This window comes from Corvus moneduloides, chromosome 9 (assembly GCF_009650955.1).
Source record: "Corvus moneduloides isolate bCorMon1 chromosome 9, bCorMon1.pri, whole genome shotgun sequence".
NCBI lineage: Eukaryota > Metazoa > Chordata > Aves > Passeriformes > Corvidae > Corvus > Corvus moneduloides.
Window position 1 is genome coordinate 735,479 of NC_045484.1, and position 18,541 is coordinate 754,019.

General features: G+C 45.4%; 1 protein-coding gene across 2 annotated transcripts in view; it reads left to right on the top strand.

Annotated features, from left to right (window-relative positions):
• Positions 1 to 11,569: 11,569 nt before the first annotated feature.
• The window catches only part of ABL2 (ABL proto-oncogene 2, non-receptor tyrosine kinase), a 47,135-nt gene continuing 40,163 nt past the window's right edge, over positions 11,570 to 18,541 (top strand). Inside the window, exon 1 of one of the 2 annotated variants that reach the window (XM_032118631.1) lies at positions 11,570 to 11,769. In XM_032118631.1, coding sequence (XP_031974522.1) covers positions 11,586 to 11,769 — 184 coding nt within the window. In that variant the 5' untranslated portion in view covers positions 11,570 to 11,585. The remainder of the gene's footprint in view (positions 11,770 to 18,541) is intronic. The other variant, XM_032118627.1, reaches the window with a different exon arrangement.

Genomic DNA, 18,541 nt, shown 5'->3' on the forward strand with positions numbered 1-18,541 from the left:
GAAGCTGTTCTTTACCTTCTCTGACACATCATCTTTCTCTTTCTGTAGGGCTCGGAAACAACTTCACCTGGGTCCCAACCACATTATATAATACCACTGTTCTCTTTGTGACACCAGCTCAAACCAACCTCAGATTTATTCTGCAGCATACTCTGCTGCTTATTAAAAATGCATGAAAATACTGAACTGCCTCAATGAGAGGGTCTCTGAAGTTGTTTCAGCAGGAATACATGGAATTAAATGTGCAGTCAACCCTGGAAGAGTGACTTCAGAGAGATGCCTTCCAGAACAAACAGATCCAATTACCAGTATTGGCTCTCCTGCATATAATGACTTTCCAAATATTTTTGTGGAAACACAGCACTGAACTTGCCAGCATCTCCTTCCCACTCCTACAGTAGCAACTGTACATGTTCCTTGTGACTCCACAGACTGCCAGCTGTGTTACACACCTGGGACCCTTCCTTGTGAAGGTAAGAAACAGCAGGTGGAAGGGCACACATTTTATGCCTAATTTAATGATGGCTCACTCCTCTTGTGGTAATATCTGCCTCTCCCTATTTCAAAAGCATGTGTATCCTTTCTCTTTTTCCTAAATAAATACGAACCAGTTTGCTATTGCTCTCCTCACAGCTGCTGAGGGGGAGAAAACAGTGTATGCCAGTATTTTCTACCAGTTCCTTGTCTCCCATTTATTTGCTACAGTACAGATGTGCTGACTGCCGATGGACATGGAAGAGAATTAGTGCTTATGGAATGACAGATCCAGGATGATTCCCAAGACAGCTGTTTGCAGGTAATCATGCAGTTCTACCTGTTCTGTACTTCGCAAAGTGCAGGTCCTGGGAACTAATAACTTTCTGTGTGCAGTAATCAAGTGGGAAAGATGTGAGAAAAAAACCCCTGAGGTGCTATGGTGAGAACGGATCAGCCTCTTTGGAGAAGTATGAGATCCTTGGGGTCATCAAGGAGAGATATTGCAGAGAAATGTCCTGTGGGGCACATGGGGAACACCACGGAAAAGTCCAAGAACATTGAAAGGGCAGCTAGAATCAGTATGCCAGAAGTGATTGATGGAAGACCCCAAAAAGTATGAGGACAGGGGGAAAAAATAATCCCCATCAAAACCAGGATATATTTCTCAGAGGAGAACAAATATCTCCATTAAGCCACAAAAGATTGACTCTCTGCTGTAAACTAAGAACGAAAACAGGTTTTTACTCTCAGTGTCAGACATTTCCTCTTTTCCACCTTGTTTTAATCTCTGCAGAAATAGATGACATGTACCAGAAGCCATCCCAAGCCAGAGACATTTCTGAATCTGCCCAGCCAGCTCTTTGGCTGTCTCCATGGCAATGAGGCAGCACATCCTGCTGCTCTCCCTTCTGTGAGCACCTTTCCCAAGTTTGACATGGACTGACAACGACGTTTGTAGCTCCCCTGCCAAAAACTTCCCTTTTCTCTGCTCAAGGCCATCCCATCTGTTCCTTCTTGCTTCTCCCTGGTTTTGGAAACACCTGGCCTGACAGGGAATCTATCCATTGCTTCTCTACTGCAATGATTCAGGCCAAGGAGGGACTGCTGCTGGTTGTACAAGTGGAGGGACTGGAGAGGGCAGTGCTTTCCTGTTTGGGAAGAAGTTTTGGATGATGGTAAGGGAGAATACTGCGGGGGCCAGGAGCATAAACAAAGCAGAAAGAAAGAAAATCCAGAGTTCTGTCTAGCCTCCCAAAAGAATCACACTGAAACTTGGCACCACTGGCCATAGCAACAAATAGAGCAGTAAAGAATGTACAGACTTGGTACAATGTAGTGCTTATTGAAGGAGATGGCAAACGTGAAGGAATACTTCCAACCCTCTGAATTCAGATAGATCTGTGTCACAGCTGAGTCTCTGGCAGCTCTCAACAGCATTTCACTGAAAGTGGAGAAAATAGAAATCAGAGTTACAAAGCTGAAAGAGGCATTTTTGCTATCAGCTGAGGACTAGCAGAAATGGGAGGTTCTAATGGAACTACACTGGGAGGTGAAGCAATCTGCAGGGTTTGCTGCAGTTGATCTGCCTTGGGCTGAGTTAATGTGGTTACAAAAACATCTTTGTGCTCAGCACTGTTCCGTTGTTGGCCTAGTGCCTTGAGGCTTACATACTTTGGAAATATGGATGAGGAGATGAAAACTTGAGCTTGTTTAAAGGATTTAAATCTGAAGATGGCAGGCCCAGGAGAGGGATTCTGAGTTCAGGCATGTAGGTCATGCAAGAGAGGTCTTGTCTTCACCAGCAAGTTAATGTGAAATATAGTAAAAGTGTTCCTGCTAGTTCAACCCTTGCCCACACAAAAAAATCCCTCATTGCAAAAAGTGGCTGGAGAAACATAAATTGACAAAGTAACCAGAGAACAAGGTAAACCTTGAGTGAATTCACTGCATCCTTTGCCACTGCTGTTTCTCTACAGTAGGGACCCACACTAGGGACCACCATCAAAACATCCAGCAGTGCTCACTCCACACAGTTTTTCCACTTGTGCTTTCCTTAGTGGCTGCTGATTCTGCTTTCTTTTTGGGAGCTTATTCCCCCAGGTGCAAAAGGCTCCCAATGCCCCCCAACACCAATCACCCATCTTCAGCATGGAAGTCTTGGGTTTATTATTTTGCAACTGTGTCTAGCAAGACCTCAGTTTCCTGTTGCCTGCTGATCAGACACCAAGTTATGGAAGAATCTCTGGCATGATGCTACTGCAGTCTATGATTTTTGGAGGAAGGATCCAGGCTGAAAGCTTTCTGGTGACATTCCAAGTAAGCTGTCATGAGAAGAGAATCCAACACCCAAGACATCAGTGCTGAGGGAAAATCAGAGGGTTTCATCTGCTCAGAGGAAAAGAGTAGAACTATAAATGCTAACTCAGTAACTCCCTAGGAATGAGCATGTGCCATGCTGAGACTGAATGCATCATTAGCAATTCCCTGGGGCCGGATGTCTATTTCAGACTGCACAGTATAACAGCTCCAGGGAACGTACAACCAGAGGATGCTGATAATTTCACAGTTTCTGCTTCCCTGTGAGGCAGAAAATAGAAGTGCTCTGAGGCTCTTTCCCAGGAACACAGAAGTAACGTTTTCCAAAGCCATCAAAAGCAGAGGAAGATAGGTGTGTTCTCTGCAATCTGGGAGAAAGGGAAACAGAATAATCTGCTGCTGTGGCTGCTAAAGGAGGCTCTGGGTTGATCAGCAAGCTGTGTGGACAGAAGCTATGGAACCTGTCCCTTGCAGGAAAGATTTTGGGGAGACACATGACATTGGCTCAGGTAGGCGGAAATCCCAGAAGCACGTAGGGTCCGCAGTGGGTTCACACCACACCAGTGCCTCCCCTCACAGCACAGATTAAAATGCTCCTAGTACCTCCACCCTTTATCACAGGCAACCCACGGGAAAAACTCCCAGGACAGATGACTCAAGGTAATTTGGTAGTGTGACTGCATCCTCAGAAAGAGCAGACAAAAAGGGAAAGGCAGACAGCCAGGCGGTCTCTAGCACGCTGAGGTCAAATTCCCCTTTCTGTCACTCTCGGCTACGGGAAAGTTGAGGACGACAGAGAGGTACCAGACACGCTCCCGTGTCTGCTGGCAGAGATGGGCGAGGCACCAGGCAGGCTGAAACACACGCTCCTGTGAGCACAACCACGTAATCTCTGCCATCAGAAAGACCATGCCCGGGTTTCACTCCTGAATGTCTCAACTTCTCTGCATAGTTCGGATTGCACAGTAAATGCCTCGCCTGCATGAGATGTGCTGTTGGCTCTGGGAAGACATTATTTCAGGTTGGCTGCAGCTGGGAGTATGTAGCATGACTTCAGGACTCATTAGATGCACACTTGACAAGTTTTCTGCACTAACATAAAGGGAAGAAAGGTTTTCTTAACAAAACAAGGCTTATACAGTTGTCCTCTGTGTGTGAGGAAGGGAGTGTCTGTGTCTGCCCCAGCTGTCTTTTTTCTCCCAGTAACTTTTGAACCTCTTGGCCAGTTTTATGCAAATCGGATGGAGAGGCGAAGGTTCAAGAAATACTCGGTTCCAATGGCTTTTGTGAAAAATTCAGCCTAGTTAGAGGACAGAGTCTTAATTAATGTCCCGAATGGAGGAAACTTTTTTTGGAATAAGAATTTAAGTTGGCAGCAGTCGCTAGTCCAGTCTCCTGCTGAAAGCACAGCCAGCTTCAAAGTCAGATGAGGCTGCTCAGGACCTCATTTTGAAAACCTCCGAGGTGTCAGGAATCTACTCTGGACCTCAGCTGCACAAAACAAATATACTGAGCGCAACACCTTTGGCTCTGCTGATCAGAGAATTCATTTCCCCCTCTTTTAAAGGAGGTTTAGAAGCGGAAGCCCATGGTAAAGCCTGTGACAATCCCCACACCAGGGAGTCCATAAGGCTCTGCTTATGTTAAATATATTTAACCAGCAGCTAGTTACTTTATTTTGGCATGCTGTGGTAGTTAATGATTCCTAGTACAGAGGTCAGACTCAGAGACACAAGGCTTTGTGTATCCCATTGTTTGATTTACCAGAAGCTACAAGGGAAGGAGTGCTGCTCTGTATGAGTGGGAACTACAAGCTACACATCCAGCCTGACAAGCTAATGAGAACAAGTAATTCATTAACAGGAGACTTGCTGCTAGGCAAACACACACAGCTGGTATGGGAGAAGAATTTGGATGTGAAATGAGACAGTGTAGTTGGGTTTTTTATAAGACATTTCCTATTTCAGCAAGTTTACAGTCTAAATAAAGACCACACAGAACACATTAAGAGCTTGATCAGAGGAAGATTTGGGCTTATATCTTTTCTGAAAGGTTTGGTAATGAGCAGAGAGGCAGAATTTGCAAAGAGAATGGAAATATTTGCATGTTTAACAGAAGGAACAAGTTTTAAATTTAATTGAGATCTGATTACAAACATACATGCTGCTCTCTTGAGTACCAGTCTATTCTGTACACACACACACAAATGCGTTCACAGAAACATCTTACAAAGCTCTGGTGCTCTCTCCTGCTTCAGTTGTACTATTACTTTTTTTTTAGTTTCACACTAGTAAGCATTTTGTACAGGATTAACATTAAAGCTGGAAACTGCAGAGCATGGCTATTTAATAACTGTGTGAGGAAGGAACACAGTGTCATTTGAAGGATAAAGTAAGCATTTAGAATTCTTGCATAATCAAATAAAAAAGCCTGTCAAGGAAGAATCTCTCCAGACTTTGTAGAACGAAACAATAACAATATTTTAGACCAAACTCTGGCTTTTAAAGTGATTTAACTGTTCAGGAACATTTCATAGAGCATGACACCATCCGTGACTGGGGCACAAGTGGTCCAGAGCAAGGCTGGATCCCTACCAGCCTAAACTTTTATGTAACATAGAGCAGCAATCCTGCAAGAAGCTGTATCCTCAGACTTCCTTATGAGATCAAAGATTATATTCAGGAGTGTGTACGACTGAAAACAATACTAGGAGTGCAGTTACTGTGGGATTCATTATTGTAACAAAGGCATCTTCTGAAGACACAGTTTTCAGCATGACTTAGAAAAGGGAAGTTCAGGTGCTGGGGAAGATGGAGGGGAAGGAGATATTAGGGGAGAAACAAGAAGCAAAGAACATGGAGAGGAAGCACTGCTGATTCCAGAGTCTAATGATCTTTTCCAGCCTAAGTAGCCTATGATTCTAATTCCATCTTATTTTAGCTTCACATCTTGTTTTTAATGTAGCTTTATTTTGTTTTGGACTGTCACAGAGGTTGTGCTAATTCATGCACAGCACAGCAGTCATCAGAGGAATCTGCGCTGGGACGAGGCTGCTCTCCGAGGCACTGGTGGAGGAACTGCAGTACAGCGTTGTGCTCTGAAGCATTTGCTATCACTTAACTAAATGTCAGCTCTCTGGATACAAATCTCTCAGGGAGAGGAAGCAGAAAACACATGAAGAAAAGCTTCCATCTGCAAATTGAGAGAACCCCCTCACTATCCAATGAGCTACTAAGATTTTAAATTAGGAATCATAAAAATTAGGCTCCTAAACATAAATTAAGGCAACCCTGGAACTTTGGTGGCAAAACATTCCTATTGACCCACCTGCAGCTGAATGCCTAAAAGCCTGAATCATCACCAGCACTGTCGAGGGACCTCATATTACCTCAGCAAATGTACTTTATCAGTGATCATTGTGCAAGCTTAGTACTAATTTGCAATTCCCAGCAGATGCAGAGACTTGTCATCATTTTTGTTTGGTAGAGGCAACATTTTCCACAGAAAAAGGCAAACAAACAATATTCTTAATGTTCTTACTAGCATACTGTTCTACAGCCTTTGGTGCCTGGAACAGATGCTTGGGAAGGGTGGTGCAGCTGTAGTACTTAGAAAAATATATTGGACAGGAAAGAAATTCCCAAAGAAGTCCCATAATCTCCTTAATTCCATTTCTCCCCACCTCTGGCTTCACTCGGCTGGAGGCTGTGCAAGGTTATGTGTTATATACCCTGATGGGTACAGCTCCTGCAGAACCTCAGCACAGTTAATGTGCTGCTGCTGACAGCCGACAGATACATGCACAAGCTACACAGCTCTGATCCGTGAGGGTGCTTAGTTACACAGCATACCTAACCCCAAAACACAGGGCCAAATAAGAGAAGAATGGGGATGCCTGAGATGCTGTGGTGAGCTGGCTGTCTCTACACACTCATCTTTTCCACTACAACACCCTGTGCCCAGTTCCTTTTCCCCCATGCATGGAGCCCTTCGTTTGCTGGCTCTCCTGGCTGGCGTCAGTATTTAGACTTGTGGCAGCATCAGGAGAGTGGTTTGGGTGAGGACAATGCTGAAGCAGAAGAAAAGACAGAGCAAAAGGCTGCTTGCACGGAGGAAAAGGATGATTTGGGTGGTGGGATGCAACATTTGTGGGAGTGTGTATGTATAGGTTTTTTTTATCTATGGTGGAAGAAAGAAGAGTTATTGACAGAGGAAATTTCATCTGCCAAGGGCTGCATGTGAACCCTTCTGTGCTGTTGGGCAAAAACTGTTACTTCCCCAGAAAGCTTTTACCTTCATGGACTCTCACTGAACAGGCATGAAAGTACCCCAAGCTATCCTGCATGCACTGTACATAAATTCTAATTTAAATCATAGTAATGATTCAAAATAACTTTTAAGGCAACACTGAACACTACCTATTGTGCCCTGACAGATCCGTGCAGACATTTGAAGAGCTGTCAGTCAGAGATGAAAGGCTCAGCGTTGGAACATGTTACACCAAGAAACAACGTCCTCCTTTGATACGGCTCAGCACTTAAAAGCTTTCAACATTTTCTGCACAGTAACTAACCTTGTGTCACAAAGCCTTCCTAAATCTATCTTTTTTTGTTTTAAAGCCTTTCCCAGAACCCCTGGGTGGCTGAACCCCCAAAACCAGGTGGCTGCCTGGTATCAGGCAGGTGCAGCCCGGAGTGGTGGAGGGACACAGCCCCGGGCCATGTGGTGGGCAGTACCCATTGCCTTGCAGACATCCCAGGGGAGCTACAGCTGTCCTGAGCTCCACAACTTGTTCTGGCACTGCGATAAAGGCACAAAAATCCCAACATTCACACAGGTATCCCTCCAAATGCCTCAATCGGGCTTCTGCTGTTCTCCACAGTTAGCAAATACCTTAACTAATACATTTGTGTCCTAAATACCAGTCAAATATTTCACAAACATCTGTTTCTCTGTATAGCTTTGGTATACAGAAGGTATATGATCTGGAAGAAGAGCAAAGATTACTGCTAGAATTATTTTTTAAGCTGCCAGCAGCATACTGCTACCTAATTTTTCCTAAATTACAAATAGAAACTGCCCAGTTAACACTCAGGATCAGGAGTCCCCAGCTTGTCCACAGGCTCCTTCTGGCACAGAACCCATACTTCAGGCAGACGACAGTGAGACTGTCATGCACAGTATGACGTGAGACTCTCATGCACAGTATGACGTAAGACTGCTCAGCCAGCAATTTATTGAGTGTGTGATTTTTGGAGCATGCTGTGGATGGGGAGCAAATTGCCAGTGCTTATAAGAAGCTTCAAGAAATGGATATACCATTAATATTTAAAGTCAGTTCAGAAGTGTTTCTAGAAATATCACATTTCTTGTCAGACACATGACTGTAACCTCAGTGCTGCCTGAGTTCCTTGGTCCTTTTTATCCTTTGCTTGAACAGCCCATGAATGGCAGATTGACTGGAAACGCAAAATCGCCAGGACAGTAAGTGTTACTGATGGCTCATTAACGCATGGTACCAGACTTCTTCACGAGAAATTACCCTTGAGAAACAACCTGTTCCTGATGCTTCATGAGGCTGATAACATCACAGTGACAAAAATAGATAGCATTGGTGCAGGTTTTACCTCTTGGCTTTGCATGGTTAATAACCATGAAGCTCTGTGAAGTAAATACTTACTAGCTTCCATTTTAACAGTATGGAACTGTTAAAGGCTCAGAGCACAGAGTCCTTTTCAGTTTGGGGAGTTTCCTGCTTATATCCCCATTGCTGTTCTAGCAGGGACTCTAGAAGAGCTGTCACCAACAGGGCATCCCCTATTTATATGGCACCAGAAAAATGATGTTGCTGAGGGGACCAGGTGGGGCACAGTCTGAGGGTCTGGCTTGTTTAGTACACAACAAGCAGTGGCTGGGGCTCTGGGTTTGAAGCTTTTTTTACAGAGTACAGCATGATCTTAAAAAACTATTATAGAACAGCAAAAACCCCATGCTGCTGCCCTCTTCTCCTTGAAACAGGCCTTCTTAGAAAGCCCCTGCCTGACCCCATCCCCAGGAAAGATGGTTTTGTGTGTCAGACAAGTTTCCTGCAGTTGGACATTAATGTAACCCACAGTGAGCTGTTCTATGTGCAGAGGTGCTGGGAGAGAAAACGAGAGATTTCATGAGATCTGAGGAATAAGAACAGTGTTTAAATCCAATTCTCCTTGGTGCACTTGCATATAACAGTCTCTTGATACTTGCATCTTCTTTTAAAATACTAATGGCCTTCCTCTGGATAGCTCTTCATGATCAGCAAGTAAAAGGCATTAGGAAAGAAAAATAGTATTTCTGTTGATTTTTAAAGAGTGGCTCTACGCTACGTGGCAACTGCAAATGGCACGAGGGAGTTCTGTGTTTGTTGTCTCTACAGTCTCCAGAGAACATTTATTTTGTTTACAAGGCAAACCATTTATAAATGCCAAATCCTGCAAATTCTAGCTGGAACGAGACCAGGAAATAGCTCCACTGCAGAGTTTACCATGGGCTGGTTCTGCCCGAGACTGTCCATTCTGCAGGAACACCCTCTGCTCACATCCACATAACCATGTCCGTACAAGGTCCCGGACTTGGCACCACGTACCCCATGCTGCACCCTGGATGTTCCCAGCGCTATTTTAAGAACTGTTTTGTTGTGTGTTATTAGCAGGTCTGTTTATAATTCCTATCTCCCCAATGTTCTTAGTCCATTAATTTAGTGAGTGAAGGCATTTCTGGCTCTGTGTGCTCCTCATTCCCATTTACTCCATCCAGCCTGTGTCAGACTACACATCAGTCCAGTGGGATGAGCCATGCCCATTTTAGGCAGAATTATTATTGCAGCAGGGCACAGTTTGAGTACATGCAGCAGTATGGACAGCACCTTGTGACCCTGGGAAGGTAGAACGTGAGCCTAGAATTCCTGTCACTGAAAGCTGGCTTTCACAAAGCTCTGAGAGGGATGTCTCCTCACCTTCCCACCACAGGACAGCGACACAGAGGTTGGAAGCTGGTTGGCTATGAATGTTACCAAGCCAATTTGTCACTGTCACATCAGTTCTCAGTGGTAAAGGCATCTGAGGGGAGCGGCATTGTGGCTCATCCAGGATGAAGCAGCATTACCAAGACATTGCTGAAATAGTTGCTAGCACGGAGAGAGAAATACTTCCAGCTGCCCAGGTCCTCTAAACTGTGACAAGCACCATTATCTTTCAGGACAAAACCTCCTGCCTTCTGCTTTGAATTGGAGTGCCTTATGCTAATATTACAGAAGGTGAAAGAAAATGGTTTTCTAATTAGTTACAGAATTGAGTGTATGTTCAGCCACCCTACAACAAGATGCTGCTGCCAACCACTCCTGGTGTTATCACACAGCAGTGCTTTCCTCCTCCTCCATGCCCTTGGCCAGGACAACAGGTCCTAGCAGGAGCCCAAGGAGTCAACCTGGAGCCTGGTAACCCACGGAGATCACAGAACCAATTTGGAATTAAAAGACGCCTGAGATGATCGATTTCAACCTGTGACCTGACACCACCATGTCAGACAGACTATGGTGAGTGCCACATCCAGCCTTTCCTTAAACACCTCCAGACAGTGACTCCACTACCTCCATGGGCAGTCCATTCTGATGTCTAATCATCCTTTCTGTGAAGAAATTCATCCTAATGTCCAACCTAACCTTTCCTTGGCACAGCTTTAAGACTGTGACTTCTCGCCCTGTCCCTGGTTGCTGGGGGGAAGGGGCTGACCCTCACCTGGCTGCAACAACTTCCTTGTGCATGGCTTGGGACAAGCCCACGGCCGCTCCCTTCCACAGCCGGGCACACGGCCCTGGCTTCACCTTCGCACCTGCTCGGGTTTGTAGGAAAACCAGCCCGGCTGTAGCCTACAGGGAGAGTGTTGCTTGGACTGGGGCAGCCTTGAGGCCATGGTCATGGCTTAACAGCGTTCACGAAGTATTTGGAGAACACTCTCAGGCATACAGTGGGGTTCTCAAGGCTGTCCTGTGCAGGGCCGAGAGATGGACTCGATGGGTCCCTTCCAAGTCAGGATACTCCGTGATTCTCCTGGGCTGCCACTCGTGGCCAAGATGGGAGGCCTCTCCTGGGGCGTGATCTGGTGAGTCACCCGAGTGGGCTCTTGCCCCTCAGCCCATGTCCGTGCGCATTGCCTCGTGTGCCCGTGCCCACTGGTGTGCCCGCGCGTGGCAGTGCCAGCAGGATGGTGCCAGACTCTTTTCTGTGGTGCCCAGAGACAGGAGGAGGAGCAATGGCCACAAACTAAAACACAAGAAATTCGACCTCAGCATGAGTAAGAACTTCTTTACGTTGAGGGTGGCAGAGCACTGGAACAGGCTACCCAGGGAAGCCGTGGAGTGTCCCTCTTTGGAGACATTCCAAACCCGCCTGTACGCGTTCCTGTCACCTGCTCGAGGTGATCCTCCCTTGGGGTGATCCACCCAAACAGCTCTGGGATTCGGCGTGCCCCGGGAGGGCGGCCGCCCGCCCTCCCTCTATCCCAGCCTCCTCCCTCGCTCCCTCCTTTCCTCCCTCGCTCCCTCCCCTCCCTGGGCGGACCGGAGGCGGCTGCGGGAGCCGCTCCGTCCCCGCTCCGCCGGCGCTCTGTGGTTTAAGATGGCGGCGGGGGCTGCGGGGGCGAGCCCGTGAGCCGCAGCCCGGAGCTCCGCGGGAGCCGCCGGGACCGGCCGCGGGAGGGCCGGGACGCGCCTGCCGGGCCGGCAGCGGCGGAGCGGCGGGATGTGAGCGCGGCCCGCCATGGGGCAGCAGGTGGGCCGCGTCGGGGAGCCGGGCGCGGGGCTCCAGCACCAGCCGCCGCCGCAGCAGCAGCAGCAGCAGCCGCGGGGACTGCGGGGGAGCAGCGCGGCCAGGCCGGCGGGCCGCCGGCGGGAGGCGGCGGGGCGCTCCGCAGAGGGAGGATTCAATGTCTTCACCCAGCACGGTGAGTGGCCGGGGCGAGTGGAAAGGGGCGCGATCGGCCTTCCTCCCCTCCCTCTTTTGTTGTGGTGGGTTTACTGGGGGAGGGGAGGGGCAGACGGGAGGAGCGGGGCGGCCACGGCCCGGGGGATGCTCGCCCCGGCCGCCGCGTCCCGGGGGATGCTCGCCCTCGGAGGAGCTTTTCCCCACCCGCCCGCTGGAGTTGGGGATCGGGACCGCCCGCCAGCCGCAGCTGGAGCGAGGTGGCACCGCCGGGGATCAGGACTTGCGGGGTTCGGTCGCTGTCACCGCGGCGATTCCGAGCTCTGGTTTTGTTTACAAAGGTAAAGGTAACATGTGCCTTGTCTGACTGCCGAGACGTTTGTGACTTGCTGTTCTAAATCTGTGAGACTCTGTATAGCTGCTGACAGAGCAAACAATTTGGTTTTGAAGGGGGAATTAGAGCTGCCATCTGATTCTCAGATGAAGTTTTTGCCTGTCCACTTCTGTTCTTATTGCTGTAAACCGATACCGGAAATGTTTCACGTACATGTTTCTATAACCTCTCTTAGAAGGACCCCCCACAACTTCAAATCTCCCTTTTGTAACTATGTTTCTTTTTTTTTGTTTTTGTACCTCTTCGTGCATTATGTTAAGATGTTGCCAAGTTTTGGAAGGTAAAATCAACTGAAACGTGTCTGCCTTGACAAGCATGTTGAAAGTAGATGTGCGGATGCATCTCAATTCCTAAAGACCTGAATCAGCTCTGGAGAGCTTGACTGGCTTGGCTTTAGGTGGAGAGAGAGATGAGAGTGTTTGTAAAGCCAGGCTGCTTCTGACAATGCACATTTTCTTTTGCTCAATAGAATGAGCTCAGGCAAAAAGATTAGGGAACGTGCAACCAGCAGTCTAAAAGCAAATATCACCTGCTGTGATGTGATGCTGACATGTAAGTATCTATCAAAATAAGAGCACAACACTAAATTTGGTTCTTAAAATTCTCAGCATTATCACAGCTTTTGAGTTCAGGGAGCGGTATCAGCTTTAAAACCAAAACAAAACATGCTTGCTGAGTGCCTGACCCAAAATTAAAACTAAGAATTATTTTATTGCACCTTCACGTTTTGCTCTGTATTTTTGTATGTTAAAAGGCACTTTGGCTTAAACATTCCTATCATAGACTGCACATTCACAGTGTTAGGGAGATCTCAGAAGTTATGCACATACCCCACTTCTTTCAGTGGGGTGTGTCTAAGTCTTTAGTAGCAGAGCAAGAATGCTGTAGAGACTGCTACATACACTCCTGCTAATGTCAAAATGTGTTTTCATGTTTTGGTACCAAGATGACTCTTTGGTTCCTGCTCTCACAAGGCAAGGACAGCAAGGACGTTTGTGGGAAGTGCAGTACAGCATGTGGGAATGTGTAGTGACTTCCCAACAACGCAGTTGACACTGACTCAAGTGCTTCTTTTCGTTATTGCTGCATGTTTTGGTAGTAATTTAGTTCAGCATCCTGAACAAATCCTTCTAGCTCCTCCCCCCACCGTACTAAATTTCAGAGGTAGAAGGTAGGGAGAATTATTTACATGTAGTGGCAGGGAAATGGAGAGGAAAAGCTTTCTGAAGCATGCATGCAGACCAAGAAGACAAATTCTATGCCCTGCCAGCCCTTCTGCTCTGTCTTCCGTAGAACTAGAAACAAGAATGAGCCTGGAAGGCCAACGCACTGAATAAAACTGTTCAGTGCCACATAAAAAGAACATTGCTCTGGGATAAGAGCGATGGTATCTTTCAAAATAATTTCTCTACTGTTTATATTGCTTAGGTTATCTCAGTGGTAAGGTAATGGATGTAGCTTTACTTAGGGTCTTGTTTCTGTTATTTTCTTTGCAGACTGTAAAGGAGGGCGTGTCTTAAAAAACAAGATACAGCTTTTTATTGTTAGATTATGTAGAAAGGGCGGGACTTTTTGGCAACCCAGTTTTTGAGAGTTTCAGAGCAGGCTTCAAACTCCTCTTCCGTCTTGGTGAATGCCTCAGCTGTGTTAAATTGTTCTCCAATTCCATTCACATTTTAGTAGGAATGAGTGAACAAGTCAGTATTAATAATCTGTAGCAAATGCTGGTAAAAGTTGGGTACCTTTTAAAATACTTGTCTTGGGCAAAAACTAAAATGTGTGTAGTGTTCCTGAATCTGGAATTCACTTCCTTTGTCAGAGAAACTGTTTCCTGTGATCCCGACTCTCCTTGTCCAAGGGAATTTTTTACCATCAACTTGTATTCTTATTTTTCATTTAATGACCTTACTCTCCTGTTTTACTTAGCCAGCAGCAAGCCAAGTTTTCTTTAAGTGAGTCATATGCTTCTGCTACTGAGATGCTCTGGTTGCTGGTGGTATTACTTGATCCAGATTCCTCTTTTCTAGTAATTTCTTTCTGAGCTCGACCTTCCATCCTGTTTCTGGGACATGTATTCACAGTGTATGGAAAGTGATGGCAAAAGCACAGGATTGTGGGTTAGCGCTCTTGCACTAGTGGCTAAACCAGCCAGTCACAGGATGAGGCTGGATTATCTCCCTTCCTTGGCTTTCCTTGATGCAGTCATGGATGTGAAGAAGACAGCCTGCTGACTGTGTGAGAGCCTTGCAGGTATAAATCCCTACCTCGTGTTGGCAGCTTTCCTACCACATTTTGCCAGCAGCAAACCTTGCTGAGTACTCATGCCAAAGTTAATTTTGAGGGGTTGCTTCTTCTGTATTTTTTATGAAAAGAGTGGAAATAAACAATGTTTTTGGCCTCAGACCCATTTTGCTGCAGGATTTTGAAGAGCAGTTTGAGTCAAATCGATGAAGTGTAAAACCCTTTTCGCTAAGCTACCAGAAATCTGAGACAAACATTTTCACCCAGCTAACTTGAACCATAGATGTCCTTGAAAAATCCAGAGATTGAGTAGAGCCGGTTTGTCCCATGCTTTGTTCGCACAAAAACCAAGCTTCTGTGGCAGAAGCTCTACAGGAGAAGCATTACGTCAGGATGTACTTTTGGAACAAGCAAGGAATTTGAAGATGTTTTCTGTTTTATGGAAAGAACAAGGAGATCTGTATCGTGGGACCCCAGTATTCCACCATGAGAGCAGACACCCAGACTGCTGGGGCTTTCAGCTCACTGTGGTATTGAGTTCTGTGAGCACTGCTGTGACGTTGAGCAGAGAAGGCTTAAGCAAGCTGATACACTGGTGTGATCCATTAGTTGTGGAGCAGAGTTCTCCAGGATGCAAAAAGATAATAGCGGAATTTGCAGTCTTCTGCAATTAGCCCTCCAAAACGCCCCGTTGTGAGCATCCCTGGCATGTAGTCAGTGACTTCTAAAAGCAGGCAGTGGATCATAAGCATGTTGGTTGCTGTTAGTGTAGTAGAAAGGACGAGTGTGAACACAAGGATTGTTCAAATGCTGGTGTTCCCACGTGTGCTCCATTGGAATTTGCCAGTACCCCAGGGACAACAACTTGACAGGCAAGAGCTGCAGTGAGCGGTAGTTACAGTCAAATTCTTACGGATCAGTGCAACCAGAAAACACAAGAAGTACTTGGAGCCATTCCAGGATGAGCATTCCCTTCCAGAGGAGGAACAGGGGAGAGAAGAGGGAAGTGGGTTATCTCCTGATCCTTTCAGAGATTTGTTTGAGGAAAGGGGCACAAGCAACAACAACCAACAAGTTCCAAGTTGCACAAACTCTACTCGGCTCCTTGTATGACCTTTGAACAGAGGCACTTCTAATTTTCTTTCAGAAGAGCACTGATAACAGCCTACTGTACCAAGATACTCTTTGGAATGGTGTTAGCATGCTTTTCATCTCCAAAAAGACTTGCTGAGTGTTGTAGAGCACATACTGCAGGAAAATCAGATTATTTAAATCCTGGCTGGGAAGCCTTTGCAATACCTGTTTGCAATACTGCTACAGTTGCCTTGGTGATATATTTTGGGGTAGTGGAAGGCTCTGCCACACTTGAGCTTTTGATCCAGCAGGCGCAGGACATTTGTTCCCTGTTTTGTTTTCTAGAGGAGGAGTTTAGCAACCTTTTACTATGTGCATCAAGGTCAGGCAAGATAAGCCTATACTTTTAAAAATAAAATTATCATTAAAGCTCCCCTAAGGCAGTCAGAGTGCTATGACACATGATAAAAACATTCTAAAATAGGAAGAAGCATAAATAACACTGTCCCTTTGAAATTCAGTGAAACTGAAGGGCTGGATGCAGGAAAATGGAAAGAAGGAGAGAAAATAGGGTCAGTTTAACAACTGCACTTTGTGGGCTGTCTAAAATGTTCTTTATTTTTCATCCCAGTGAAATGCAGCAAGCTCGGGCCAGAGCTACTTGCCCACAGACTTTCCTGTCAGTAAATGCCCCGTGCAGATGGAATATAATCACTGTATTCAGTGCGTGGCTTTTTGTACTGTAAATCAGAAATCTTGTGGGGCCACAATGTATAAATAACTCTTAACTAATTATTTGGGGAATAAAGGATAGTTCAGCTGAGTGTCTAGAGGAACATCCCATGTAGAACATGAATTTATAGGCGTGTTCTCTGTTGCATCCTTTTCCATCATACCTAAATTATTCCTGCAGATTCACTGCATTAAATACTGATTTTTATACCTTGTGTTAAGCTGGGATTTTTGCATAATGAATTTTGCAAATGAGAGGAGACTACCAGCTCGATGGAAGGGACAATATAATACTGACTACTGATCTAATTCTTTTCACATAGTCAGGGAACACAGTTTCAAGAAGGTAAGACTGAAATGAAGTTACTTCAAAAGGTTTTACTCGGAACTGACTTAAAAATCAAATTTCAAAGCCCAGACATATCTCCAACTTCTCAGTTCTTCCCATGTAGCAGATGGTGTGGTACAAGTTGTTCTAGCAATATTTCACAAACTTGCTATTGCTTGCAAGTGCAATGTTTTGCGAAAAAAAATTGTGGGATTTTTTTTTGGAATTAAGGACATGGCCAAGTGAACAAATCATTGGGAAATGAACGTGGACATACAAGCAAATTATTACAAGTGGCTTAAACCGTCTTTTTTTAATCTAGCAGGATCAACATAATTAGAGTGGGGAGACCTGGACTATCTCCTGGAGATGCTCTAGCATCTTGGTTGGCTTCAGGAGTGTTTTATGGCTGGTACTGATTACGGATTCTGGGACAGTAAGCTTGAAATCATGTTTTCTCTGGCGTTCAGGAGGAGTGACCTGCTCGGTGACCCACTTCAGCATATATCATGTTTGTTTGTTCCTAAAGCAGGCCAGTCCTTGCTGAAGTCAAACTGTACTTTCTAGATCTTTGTTTTATGGCTAAAGCCAGACGATCGTTAGCATGATTTATTCTAGCTCATTTCTCTTAGTTGTCACAACTTAATGTTTCCAGGATACTTACTATCCATAAACTGCCTTCTAAGTACTGCTGACAGCTGACTAATTTACAGTCTTAAGAAACGATCAAAATCCAGCAAATACAAACCAAGAAACAGCAGTTCGTACTTACTCCAGTGCGGATGCACGTGGAAGTTGTTAAAAGTAATACAGTTGGGTTTTGCTTGGTGACTTGCAGAGCTCGGTTTCACCTGGTTATGTTTCAGAAAGCCAGGCCTGGATGACCACAGACCAAAGCCTCAGGTGCATTCTGTTTCCAGCCTGATCTCCCAAATCGCTGTTTGCCAAACCGTTAGCAGTGCTTTTAACAGCGTGTAATTACGAGTGAGGCAAGGCTTGTCATGCATATGGCCCCAGGACTGGCTTTGCAGGTGATTCTGCAGTGTAGGCAGAAAGTTTCCTTCCTAACAGCATTCAGAGCAGTATTTATCGGTAAAGAAATGTTTCTCGTAGTTGTTTGGGCCACTAGCAGCCTCTTTGCGTCCCCACAGCAGGAAGGAAAAGCTTGTGCTGCGGGGTAACAGCATTGACTTGCTGGGTCTGAGGTCATGGTTTTCTCACCGTTACTGCATCCATCATCCTTCACATTTCTCTGGCTTTGTGGTTACGAAATACTTTATTTTAAAGGCTGATCTTGGTATTACCCATAGAGATTATTCTCTCTAGAATAAGCGACACTTACAAAACCATTGAGGCTTCCTGTTGGTAACGCTGTAAACCACAACAACAAAGCTTAGTTGTATTACCCGTATCTGCTTCGGAAGTTGCCTGTGCTTTGAGGGCTCTCTGTAGAGACATGTGCATCTCCCTGTATGATTGCTTGTCTGCAGCTGGGTATAAATGAACTTCTTAATAGGTGGCTTTCAGTACCAGCTAATTCAGCAGAGGAATTAAAAAAAAAAAAGCCCTAAAATAACTTTGCCTTTTTTGAGGGGCAGACAAAGATGTACAGAAATACTTCACTAAAAATTAAGTTAGTTTTATTTCAATCTTCTGGTGCTCTTTAGAGGTCAGTTAAACATACTTCTTTTAAGACTCACATTTTCAAGAAATTCCCTTCCTCTTCTTTGTCCTTAGGATCTTAATATTACTGAAATACCTCAATTAAAAATAACTACATGTATTAATAAAATTGGAGCTTCACTTACATTAATTTGGAAGTTTTCTATGACAATAGTGATGTAAGAATTGGGACTACAATTATGTAAGAAAAGTAGCCATTAAATGAAGGAACACTCATTTTTCTATAGGACAGCATGCCTCATCCTTTAATTTATAATGCTGCTGGGTTGGATTTTGGTCTCTTTCCTGGTTTGTTTGGTGTTTTCTTGTTTTTATCATTTACTGTTGAAGTGAAATGGAAGT